General features: G+C 50.5%; 1 protein-coding gene across 3 annotated transcripts; it reads right to left on the bottom strand.

Annotated features, from left to right (window-relative positions):
* On the bottom strand, positions 1-11,619 carry LOC132380667 (ras-related protein Rab-7a-like). Of its 3 annotated transcripts, none has more exons than XM_059949645.1 (7): positions 11,542-11,619; positions 10,293-10,362; positions 8,263-8,342; positions 4,242-4,368; positions 1,827-2,045; positions 1,348-1,473; positions 2-396 (listed from the first exon to the last, which is right to left on the bottom strand). In XM_059949645.1, the coding sequence occupies exons 3-7, from the start codon at positions 8,313-8,315 to the stop codon at positions 301-303; spliced, it is 621 nt and encodes a 206-aa protein (XP_059805628.1). In that variant the 5' UTR covers positions 8,316-8,342; positions 10,293-10,362; positions 11,542-11,619; the 3' UTR covers positions 2-300. The 3 variants fall into 3 exon arrangements, with proteins under 3 accessions (XP_059805629.1, XP_059805628.1, XP_059805630.1); XM_059949647.1 differs by lacking the exon at positions 11,542-11,619 and adding an exon at positions 10,510-10,630 and having other exon boundaries at positions 3-396; XM_059949646.1 differs by lacking the exons at positions 8,263-8,342; positions 11,542-11,619 and adding an exon at positions 10,510-10,526 and having other exon boundaries at positions 1-396.
* Between the last annotated feature and the right edge of the window lie 943 nt (positions 11,620-12,562).

Genomic DNA, 12,562 nt, shown 5'->3' on the forward strand with positions numbered 1-12,562 from the left:
TTTTGTTGTATATTTCATTATACCCATCATTTAATCAAATCAATATTGTGCAATTTTTCTATTTTAAGTATCTGCAGTTTACATAATTATATATTTTTTAAAAAACATGTAAAGTGCCTCGCATTGAAAGGGCTGTGTAAAAAGTTCTATTGCCAGTGAGGTCACTCTCATCTTGGAGAAGCAACACCTCGAATTCCTGCTTATATTTATATATATATGAGGCTCGGTTCCTGTTGGGTACCACAGCAGTGGGCGAGCAGGAGAGGGGTTACGGCGGAGGTTGATATCCAGTCAGAAGGATCAACAGGCACAGGGCCAATTGGGGCTGGGCTGTCCGGGCTGCGCTTGGAGCTGAACCAGGTCCGGGTTTTCCACGCAGTGGTCCACGGCTTTCAACTGCAAAAGGGGAGCGATGGTGGTTACCACACCACAGGCCATCCAAGTCTACAAGGTCAATGTAGTTCTTAACCTTGCTACCTCTCCCTTCCGCAGCCACAGAGACTGCATGCATCGGAGCACGCTAGCACCCCCAGTTAAGCAGCCATGAAGTGGCCCTTTGGCCCAACTAGACCATGTCGGCCAAAATGCCTCATCCAAACCAGTCCCAAATGCCCGACCTTGGCCCCTTTCAAATTTTTCCTACCCACGTGCTTCCTAAACATTGTTAATGTAGCTGCCTCAACCATTTCCCCTGGCAGCTCGTTGCAAATACGAACCAAACTCTGGGTGAGAACGTTGCCCCTCGTTCCTATTAACTCCATAAGATACGAGCAAAATTGGGCCAGTCGACTGTCGAGTTTGCTCTGCCATTCCATCATGGCTAATTTATTATTCCTCTTGACCCCCTTCCTCCTGTCTTCTCTTCGTTATCTTTGACGCCCTGACTAATAAGAACCTCTCAACCTCTGCTTTCAATATACCCAGTGACTTAGCCTCCACAGCCACCCGTAGCAATGAATTCCACAGATTCACCACCGTCTGTTCTAAAGGGGCGACCCTCTATTCTGAAGCTGTGCCCTTTGGTCCTTGACTCTTCCCCCCCCCCCCATTACAGGAAACATCCTCACCACGGCCTTTCAATATTCGCTCGATTTCAATAAGATTGCTCCTCATTCTTCTAAGCCAGCGAGTAAAGGCCCAGAGCCATCAAATGTTCCTCATACGTTAACCCTTTCATTCTCATGAATCTCCTCTGGACCTTCTCCAACGCCACCACCACCTTCCTTAGATAAGGAACCCAAAATTGCTCACAATAAAAAGTGCGGTCTCCCCTCTAACCTTAAACCTACGCCCTCTTATTCTCGATTCCTCAAATCTACTGTGCGTCCAGTTCAGAGTTCCGTTCACCTGGTTCAGCGTTAAGCGCGTCGCAGCCCGAAACGCCGTCTCCACGTTGAGAGCTTCCTTGGCGCTGGTCTCCAAATACTCCACCTTGTGGGTTCGGCACCAGTCCTCCGCCTGCTTCCTGCTGACCTGTGGTTAGAGAGACCGTAATGTATGGGGGTGGGAGGAGCTTCCTGCGGCCGGAGGGGATTACATAGAGCGGGAGGAGACTGTAAATCCAGGTTAGGTCTGAACAATCAGGGATCTCCTCCCTATCTCAACACCCCACCCCGGCCTGGGCTAGGTCCGGTCTCTGCCGTATACACACCCTCGCCCTAACCTCTCTAATCGAGTTATAGCCCGCGAATGCCTAAATTGTCACCGAATTTGGACTCATAATCCTACGTCCCGAAGTACCGACTTGTGAGGAATTCCGACCGTCGGGGGCGGGGGGGGGGGGGGCGGGAAGAGAGTCGTGCGGGGTGCGAAAGGGCCCTCCTCACCTCCCTGCTCCCCAGGTCGGCTTTGTTCCCCAGCACGACGAAGGGGAAAGTCTCGGGGTCCCGGGGGGAGCCCTGCACCAGGAACTCCCGTCTCCAGCCTTGCAGCGCCCGGAATGAATCGGCCGAGGTCACGTCGAACACCAAGAGGCAGCAGTCGGTGCTCCTGTAGAGGACGGAGCCCAGGGACTGGAACCGCTCCGTGCCCGCTGTGTCCCACACCTGCGGGGCGATAGGAAGACGGGTTAACGACCCTGCCCCACACACACAATCCTGACCATTCCCGTCCAGCCCCGACCCTTCCCACCCAGTTCCATCCTTTCAACCCAATGTCCTCGGCATCCTCCCTAAACCGGCCACGCCCTTCCTACAATGAGTCGGCCAGAAGCGAACACAAAAGCCTGGTCTAACCAGCGTTTTATTGAGCTGCAACATTACCTCACGGCTCTTCAACTCAGTCCCCTGATTAATGAAGGCCAACACACCATACGCTTTCTTAACCATCTTCTCAACCTACACGGCAACCGTGAGGGATGCACGAACGTGGATTTGAGCCGCACCGAGCTCAGCAACGACACGGTACACACCGAGGCTGACGATCCCTCGGTCACCGCTGGCTCTTCCCGGAAGGGTTTTACCACCAGTGGACCAAGGAAGGCACTTGGATCTACCAGTACGGCAGACATCGCTCTGGGAGACAGGAAAATAAGTATACCAGTGGAAATCCAGTGTCTTCAAGACCAACCGACCCCAAAGTGGCAAAAAACAGGGACTGGAGAATCCTTTGGTGGTCCAAAAAAATGTAAAGAAATTAAACACAGATCCCTCTAATAATGAGCCCACCGGCAGCAAGAGCGGCGAAAAGGAGAAAGCTCCGAGGAAGGCCCGCCCTCCGCCTGCAGAATCTTCAGATGAAGCTGCGGCAGGAGACCAGAACTGAGCTCCAGGTCCCTTTGAACGAATCCGGGCGTGAATGTATGTTAATTACTTTGCAGTGTGGACTTGTTAGTCTTGTACAGAAATTCAATAATACATTCAAATTCCCCAAAAAAAAATCACTGTTGCTCCGCGTTGCCTAGAATCCAGTCATTAACCCTGTATCCGCCTGCAAGTTGGTCGAACTTGTGAATCAATTCATAATTTTCCCGGGTTGAACTCCGTCTGCCACTTCTCGGTCCAAAACTGAATCTTGTCAATATCCCATTGTAAGCTATGGCCACCTTCCACACTATCCAGAACTCCACCAACTTTCAGGTCATCTCGAAACTTACTAACCCACCCTTCCACTTCCTCATCCAAGTAATTTTTACAAATCTCAAAGAGCGGGGAGCCAGAACAGATCCCTGTGGTTTGTTTGACCTCCAGGCAGAATACGCTCCACTGCATCTTCAACCACCGGTAATAAGACTAATTATTTTTGCTTTCAGAACACTTAATAAAACTACCCTAACTACCAGATGTTAGCCCTCTGAAAGGATTGTGGGTCAGTATCACCAGGTCTGGGAGCGTAGATCAGGATTGCCTCCCCCACCACTCCAAGAGACAATGTCACTGTTCTCCAAATGGTCATAACCGCCAAGTAGTGGCTCCCTGAAGAACTTCAGGTTTAGTTGGTCGTCTGTTGTACCCACAACACCAGGAGACCTGTGCAGGAGAGTTTTAAAAAGGGAAAAGCCATCGCACTGGGGCAGTCCCACCCTCTCGACCTTGGAGGTCCAGATCCAGTGCTACGAGTAGTTGTCACAAACTGGGGTCTCCCTTGGTTGCAGCGGATGGCCACGACTTCTCGTGGTGCCTCGTCAGGCCCTTCGCTCACCACGGCGCGTTGCAGAACCGCCTTCCTGGCCGTTGGATCTCACTGTAGATCCCATCTGTCCATAGTTCAAAGTTCAAGTCAAATTGTCATTCAATCATACATGAATAGCCACGAATATGGCCAAACAAAACAGTGTTCCTCCAGGGACCAAAGTACTAAACACTGTACCAACTGTCATACACAGCACAAAGCACATACATGATATCAGTCACACAATATAAAATCCTAGACCCCGAGTCCATGGATGTTGCAGCAGTCTATAATTTGGCTTGTTTTCTGCCTAGTTCAGAGATTACCTGACATGCCAGGACAAGTGGTACAAGGTTACCCTCACCTAGTTTAACCCACAGTTAAAGCAGTGTACCGGGTGTGGCCTCTGTTGCAAGCAAACTTCTAACTGGAGCCTCTGGTGAGACCCAAAGGTGAGCGAGCTGCCTCTTCAGCAGACGTACTACCACTCCCTGGACACCCCAATACGCCACATCAGCAGATACAACATTGTAGAACAGTTCACTTGTCCTCAACTGCAACCCCACATTCAGCCTGGCCAGCTTCATCAGCCAGGATCCCAGCTCCGGAACTGGGGTTCTCCCAGTGCCTACCTGCAGGGTGACGTGCTGGTCATCCACCGTGATGTCCCGGGTGAGAAAGTCGGCCCCGATCGTCGCCCTGTACAGGTTGGTGTAGCGCTGATTGATGAACTGGTTCATCAGGGACGACTTCCCCACTCTGAAAGAGGAGGTACGCACTCAGTCTGAGGGGAACAGCCCAGATGGTGGCTCGGGACCTGTACTCGCCAGAGTTCGGAAGAACGAGCAGGGAAGATCTACTGAAACCTATTGAAAGGTATAGAGTGGACGTGGAGAGGATGTTTCCTACAGTGCAGGAGTCTAGGACCAGAGGACACAGATAGAGTGGATGTGGAGAGGATGTTTCCTACAGTGCAGGAGTCTAGGACCAGAGAGCACAGATAGAGTGGATGTGGAGAGGATGTTTCCTATAATGGGGGAGTCTAGGACCAGAGGGCACAAATAGAGTGGATGTGGAGAGGATGTTTCCTATAATGGGGGAGTCTAGGACCAGAGGGCACAAATAGAGTGGATGTGGAGAGGATGTTTCCTATAATGGGGGAGTCTAGGACCAGAGGGCACAAATAGAGTGGATGTTTCCTATAATGGGAGTCTGGGATGAGAGAGCATGGAGTAAGAATAGAAGGATGTCCCTTTGCAACAGAGATGAGGTGGAACTGCTTTAACGGGAGGGTGGTGAATCTGTGGAATTCATTGCCTCAAATGGTTGTGGAGGCCAAGTCATTGAGTATATCTAAAGTAGAGGCTGATAGGTTCTCAGTTAGTCAGGTCATCAAATGTCATGGGGAGGAGGCAGGAGAATGGAGTTGAGAGGGGTAATAAATCAGCCATGATGGAATGGTGGAGCAGATCTAGATGGACTGAATGGACTAATTCGGCCCCTATACCTTACGGTTTAAATCACCCAGCGGACAGGAGATACACTGACTGGGGCTTAGATTGCACACAGCACAGTACAGGCCATTCAGCCCCTGTTGCTGGTGGTGACCGGCTGGGTGGACAGATTAGATTGTGGGTGGAGAATGGAGGCTCCAGAGCTCAAACAAAACACACTAAGGCTTTCATCCGGAAGGTGGGGAGGCTCAGGACTCACAGCAGACTCTTCATCTCATGTTTTCAATATTTATTATTATTTCTTTGTTTCTGTATTTGCACAACCAGGGTCATGTGAAGCCAGAGGATGACGTGGTGGATGGTCGTATGAGCAGCCGGTGCAGATCACAAGACCTGCTTATGCAACTACTGACGCCAGGCAGAGAATCTCTGAAGAGCATCAATAATGGCTGGGGTCTGGTAAAGACACTGTTCAGAAGAAGGCAATGGCAGGACACTTCTGTAGGAAAATTTGCCAAGAACAATCATGCTCATGGAAAAACTGTGATCACCCATGTCACATGACATGGCACTTAATGAATGAACACAAGATGTTTCTATAGATTGACTGTATGCCCGTAAAGTGATACTGGCACAGGAGTGTCTGTACATCAGGTAATTAACAAGAGTTGATAAATTAGTGGTGGTGGATTAGTGGGTGGAGGTGTTGATCAGCCCGACATCTTGGGGAAAGTAACTGTCGTACCAAGCAGTGATGCAGCTCATTAGACTGCGTGCCTGCAGGAGGACGCCAGTGTAGACATGCGCAGTCCAGCTCTCTTCACCCCCTCAGAAAGTAGAGTGTATGAAATTATGAGGGTCATTCTCCACCCCACCACGGGGGCACGAGTCTTATTTTTATTTTGTGATACAACACGGTGACAAGGCTGGACATGTCCGTGACACCCAATTATACCCATGTGACCAATCAAACTACTGACTGGTATGGGAGGAAACCAGAGCACCCAGAGGAAACCCAGACAGTCATGGGGAGACAGATGAACTCCTCACAGACAACACAACTCGCCCTCAAGTTCCCATCTCTGACCTTCAAGCTGTGCCTTGCAGCTCATCAGTTCTCAACCCCATGCATTCACCCTTTAGGATTCTGCTACGCTCCAAGGAGAAAAGTCCCAAACTGCCCCACTTCTCTCCACGACTCAGCCCCTCAAAAGCCGGCAGCGTCCGCGTAAATCTTCTCCGCGCGCTTTTCAGCTTGGTGGCATCTCACCTGCAGCAGGCTGACCACAACTGAGCACGACCTTTCCAATTGCGACCCCAGCAGCATCTTGAACAACCACAAAGCAACGTTCCAACTCCTGTACTTGGTGCCCCAATTGGTGAGGGCCACCGGGCCACCCAAGATGCCATCTTCACACCCGAACTCCATGTCTGGGAGCGGGCATACAGAATAAGGAATCGGTCGATTAGGACAGAGATGGGGGAGGAATGCCAAAAATGCACCGCTGCGCATCAAAAATAACACCATAATGCACCAAATGCAACAGTCTGCATACATTGTGTAAAAGTTCACCATTCAGCATTAGTGCACCACTCAGTGTGCTTCGCACAATAATGCGTCATTTGCAGCACTTCAGTCTCAATGCATCGAATGCAGCATAAATATCATGCAACAGTGCAGCATTGCTCCATGAGTATATCTTGCAAAAATGTATCTGCTGCTTTGAACACGAGGTTAAAATGCACCGTATAGCACTGGACTCTATCTCATGCAACAAAGCACTGGCGTGCGACATTCTGTTCGCACACTGCCATCGTGCGTATCAGGAACTGGGCCAAGAAGTGGCAGATGGAGTCCAGTCCAGAAAATCGTGAGGTGATTCACCGCGGAAGTTCAAACCCGAAGATATTATACTGAGCACTCTGGAGGAACAGCAGGAGCTTGGTGTCCACATTCATAAAGTTTCTGCTCAAGCTGATAGGCTGGTTAAGAAATGCATATGGCCTGCAGGCCTTTGTTAGTTCTTGAACTCAATTCCCTACTGCGAGGTACTGTTGCATCTCTGGTTAGATCATATCGTGCTCAGTTCTGGTTGCCTCATTATAGGAATGACAAGAAAGCTTTAGAGAGGGTGCAGAGGAGATTCACCAGCGTGCTGCCTGGATTAGAGAGTGTGTCTTATGAGGAAAGGCTGAGTGAGTAGGGGGCTTTTCTCTTTGGAGAGAAGGAGGATGAGAGGTGACTTGATAGAGGTGTACAAGATGATGAGAGGCATTGATTGAATGCACAGCCAGAGACCTTCCCCGCCTCCACCCCAGGGCAGAAACGTCTGATACAAGGGGATTTTATAGTGATTGAAGAAAAGTATGGTGGCGGGGTGGGGGGGGAGGGGGGCGGAAAATGAATGCCAGGCGTTAAAAAACGCAGTGGTGGGTGCAAGGTATGCCCTGGCAGGGGTGGTGGTAGAGGTGGACATATTAGGGGCAGTTAAAGGGATTTTAAAGAGTAGAAAAGTAGAGGATTCTGTGGGAGAGAAAGATTAGATTGACGTTAGGGTCGGCACAACATTGTGAGCACTGAGCTGTGGTGTTCTCAGTTCTAACGCTGTATACACAGCACCAAGTGCAGAGAGAGAGACAGCCAAGTCCAACATGCAGTATGCAGTCATACATATACATCGTACGCAGTGGTTACATCGTCTAAAATCTGGTAGAAATGCAGCACCCTGGATGTATCACGCACTCTGGGTATCGTTTGCTCATGTCGAACGATGAGGGTGATCATGGTTTTTCCACGTCCATGATTGTTCTTGGCAAATTTTTCTACAGATTGGCTTTCTTCTGGGCAGTGTCTTTACAAGACGGGTGACCCCAGCCATTATCAACACTCTTCAGAGATTGTTGTCAGTGGTCACATAACCAGGACCTGTGATCTACACAGGCTGCTCATACGACCATCCACCACCTGCTCCCATGTTTCCCATGACCCTGATTGCCCGAGGGTGACCTGCAGGCAAGCGGAGGGAAGGAGCACCTTACTCCTCCTTTGAGAGAGACACACCTCCACCCCGGCACCCAGCAGATATACCGTGTGTAATGGTGTGGGCATTCCGACACAGGGGAGGTGCATTTCATCAGGATGTGGAGGGGGTTGTACGGAGGGACAGAGAGTGGAGGCAGGGTGGGGAGCAGTTCCTACCCAGAGTTTCCCAGGAGGATGATCTTCACCTGGTTTCGCTTCCTAGACGACATACCTGCGGACGGAGCGATCTCTGGCCTCTGCAAGATGGAACAACAAGCTGCCAGTTACAGCGGCTCAGTGGTAGAAAGGGGCCCTCCCCTCCCCTCCCCTGTGGGATCTGGGGGGGGCACGGGGGGGAGAGACTTACCGACTCTGACTGTGGGGACGAGGCCACAGAATGGAAAAGGCCAGGGCTACTGGCAGGAGACGGAGGGGAGGGTATGGCTATTCATGTGGGTGGATCAGGGAGATGGAATCAATGAGGTCAGAGATGGTTCGTGGGAGAAGCCATGATGAGTGAGGGTGGAGCTAAGCACTGGGGAAAGGCACAGGTGTTACTGGTGGGTGGGGGGCAGACATTAATGGGGGGAGCTTATGTATGGGGGCGGGGCCCAGGTGGTTGTCATGGTGAGTACAGTGATGGTGGAAGGATCAGGTGATAGGGCAGGGCCAGACAATTGGCTCAATGACAGGTGCAGAGGCAATGGTGTGGAATTGATGATCAAGGATGTCTCGGAGTACTTAGAGACACATGATCAGACAGGCCGTAGGGAAAATCTTGCCTGACAAATCTGTTGGAATTCTTTGAAGTAACCACAAGCAGGACAGACAAAGGAGAATCTGTTGATGTGTTCTTGGGTTTTCTGAAGGCCTTTGACAAGGTGCCACATGTGAGGCTGCTAAGCAAGCTATGAGCCCGTGGTATTATAGGAAAGATTGTAGCATGGATAAAACAGTGGCTGACTGGCAGGAGGCAAAGGGTGGGAATAAAGGGAGGCTTTTCTGGTTGACTATTGGTGTTCCACAGGGATCTGTGTTAGGACCAATTCTTCTTGTATGTCAATGATTTGGATGAAGATTTGACTGTTTTGTTGCAAAGCTTACAGATGATATGAAGATAGGTGGAGGGGCAGGTAGTTTTGAGGAAGTAGAGAGGCTGCAGATTGACTTATACAGATTAGGAGAATGGCAGATGGAATAGAGTGTCGGGAAGTGTCCGGTCATGCACTTTTGTAGAAAAAATGAAAGGGTTGACTGATTACTAAATGGAGAAAAAACACAAAAAAGAAACTGAGGCACAAAGGGGCTTGGGGCTCCTTGTGCAGGATTCCCTAACGGTTAATTTGCAGGTTGTGGCTGTGGTGAGGAAGGCAAATGCAACATTAGCACTCATTTCAAGAGGACTAGAATATAAAAGCAAGGATGTAATGTTGAGACTTTATAAAGCACTGGTGAGGCCTCACTTGGGGTATTGAGGGCAGTTTTGAGCCTTTCATCTTAGAAAGGATGTGCTGAAACTGGAGAGGGTTCAAAGGAGGTTCACGAAAATGATTCCAAGGTTAAATGGCTTGTCGTATGAAGAGTGTCTGATGGCTCTGGGCCTGTATTCACTGGAATTCAGAAGAATGAGGGGTTACTTCATTGAAACCTGTCAAGTGGTGAAAGGTCTTGATCAAGGTGGTGTGGAGAGGATGTTTCCCATGGCAGGAGAGTCTAAGCCCAGAGGACACAACGTGAGAATAGAGGGGCATCATTTTAGAATGGAGATGAAGAGGAATTTCTTTAGGGGTGAATTTATGGAATTCTTTGCCACAGGCAGCTGTGTATATTTAAGGCAGTGGCTGATTGCCTCGTAATTGGTCAGGATGGGTAGCAATAATAGGGAGAAGGCAGGATATTGGGGCTGAGAGGAAAATTGGACCAGCTATGATGAATTGGCAGGGTAGACTCAATGGGCCAAATGGCCTCATTCTGCTCCTATATCTTAATAGTCTTATGGTTCCGAGATTGGGGGTGGGGCCCCAGGAACATGTCCAGTTTAACACAGAGGGGTGACCTGGGTGATTGGGGTGGCATTAAGACCAGTGACGGGAGCGGCCCCCAGGAGACGGGGCGGGGGCGGAGCTAAGCATGAGGGGCGTGGCCTTTACGATGGGGGCGAGTGGGATCCAAGTCCTGCACTCCCCACCGCGACTGCGGCCGCCTACCTCCTCCTGCAGACACACCGTGGGAATCACGTTCCGCCGAGGATTTGCGATCAATAAAACCACCAGGCATCTGTAAAAGAAAACTCAAAAATCGTACACTCAGCGTTTGAAAAAAAAGCAAATTAATGTACCTGACAGAAGAAAAGTTGTCCGTTTATAAACTTTAAAGAGCTAAATAAACTTAGCTAAACTCTGAGAAATGAATAAGAAAGTTTACTGAAGAACTCCGCCAAGCCAGCGAACACTTCCTGACCAGTCATCGCTCGGTTCTCTTATCGCTTCTGGTTCGAAACCGGTTTCCAGTTCACTTATGGTGACAACCTGGGGCGAAGTGTTTCGCTTCCGGGTCCCCGGTGAGCAGAGTTTTATTTTCCCATAAATTTTTATTTTCGTAAAACTATTTTAATCATTTAGAATATTCACAAACAAAAATAGATTTTAAATGGAAGCGACCTGCGCCACGTTTTGATATTGACATTCAGTTGTTGCAAATTGCTTTAGGCTGAACGCAATTAACTCGATATTGGCTCCGTGATTGAAAGGCATATGGAACTGCCCACCGACTCTATTTGCGATAAGGATGGAGCGCCGCGCTGCGGGGCGAGTGGAGGTGAGGGAGCGCCACGTCGCAGGGGTGGTCAAGATGGAGCGCCGCGCTGCGGGACGAGTGGAGATGAGGGAGCGCCGCGTCGCTGAAGGGGGCTGTCCAGAGGGAGCGCGGTGCTGCGGGGCGAGTGGAGATGAGGGAGCGCCACGTCGCTGGGGTGGTCAAGATGGAGCGCCGCGCTGCGGGACGAGTGGAGATGAGGGAGCGCCGCGTCGCTGAAGGGGGCTGTCCAGAGGGAGCGCTGCGCTGCGGGCGAGTGGAGATGAGGGAGCGCCGCGTCGCTAAAGGGGGCTGCCCAGAGGGAGCGCTGCGCTGCGGCGGGGGGCGTCGCGTCGCCGGGGTGGTCCAGAGGGAGCGCCGCGCTGCTGGGACGAGTGGTGACGGGGGAGCGCCGCGTCGCTGAAGGGGGCTGTCCAGAGGGAGCGCTGCGCTGCGGGGCGAGTGGAGATGAGGGAGCGCCGCGCTGATGGAGGGGCGATGAGGAGGGAGTTCCGCAGTGCGTTGGGGCGGTGAGGAAGGAGGGTAGAAAAGGTGTCATGAGGCATATGTCAACAGGCCCTTCGGCCCAACTTCATGTTGTCCAGTGAGCAATTCCCATCGGTCATCGCTCTCCAGACCTCTCCTGTCTCTCTATGCAATTACCTGGACGCCTTTTAAATATCGTGAGTGTGCCCGCCTCAGCCTCTCTTTCTGACAGCGCATTCCTGTGGTGAACTATGTGTATATCTGTCTGGACACGCCCCCTGCTGACTGCTCCTGTGGCTCCTCCCAAGGCCCCTGTATAAAGGAGATCTGAGGCCTGACGCTCGGCCTCAGTCTCCAGGACATAGTATGATGGACACTCACTCCTGGTTCCTTCTTCCAGTCAATAAAAGCCGATATCTCGCCTTACGTCTCAGTGTGAGTTATTGATGGTGCATCAATTCCAAATACACACCGCCCTTTGTGTAAAGAAGCTGTCCCCAATGTCCCTTTTAAATGGGGGAGGGGCATGAATTTAAGGTAAATGGAGGAAAATATAAGTTTTTAACACCGACAGAGTGGCAGCTGTGTAGAACGTTCTGCCACGGGTGCTGGTAGGGGCAGATACGGTAAGACATAGGTGCTGAATTAGGCCATTCGGCCCAACGAGTCTGTTCCGCCTTTCGATCATTTTCGTCTCCTGCCTTTCCCCCGTAACCTTTCACGCTACGAAGATAATTAGGGGCAGTTAAGAAACCCTTACACAGGAACGTGGATGAAGGGAAAACGGAGGGTTGTGTGGGAGGGGAGGGCTAGAATTGATCCTGAAACCGAGCTGTGGCGGTCAATGCCCCGTGCTCCAATGAAGAGGTGCTATTGTCGAGTAGTGTGACACATATTGTTCAGAATAGAAATAATTCACGAACTGCATCGTAGAGTTTGTTGAGGTCACTTTAAGAGACGGCGTCTGACGTAATGACGTAAGGCCGCTGCTTTGGATTTAAGTCACATTCAGAATGTGATTTATTACCACCAGCATGTGTCGTGAAATTTAAGTTATCAGCAGCAGTACAATGATAATATAGAAAGAAAAGAAAATAAGTAAATCAAATAATTCACGAAACCCTACACTATGGTACCTCCTCTCTGCACTGTGCATCTTACAGAAGTTTCTCCAAGTTTCTGCTGACATTCCGAATCT

Source organism: Hypanus sabinus, chromosome 24, assembly GCF_030144855.1.
Source record: "Hypanus sabinus isolate sHypSab1 chromosome 24, sHypSab1.hap1, whole genome shotgun sequence".
NCBI lineage: Eukaryota > Metazoa > Chordata > Chondrichthyes > Myliobatiformes > Dasyatidae > Hypanus > Hypanus sabinus.

Coding starts and splice junctions, on each gene's coding strand:
- LOC132380667 (XM_059949645.1), bottom strand. CDS start 8,315: ATGTCGTCTAGGAAGCGAAACCAGGTGAAGATCATCCTCCTGGGAAAC. Junction 1,474..1,826: donor CCGACCTGGGGAGCAGGGAG/GTGAGGAGGGCC, acceptor CTCTAACCACAG/GTCAGCAGGAAGCAGGCGGA. Junction 397..1,347: donor CGCGCTTAACGCTGAACCAG/GTGAACGGAACT, acceptor CCCCTTTTGCAG/TTGAAAGCCGTGGACCACTG.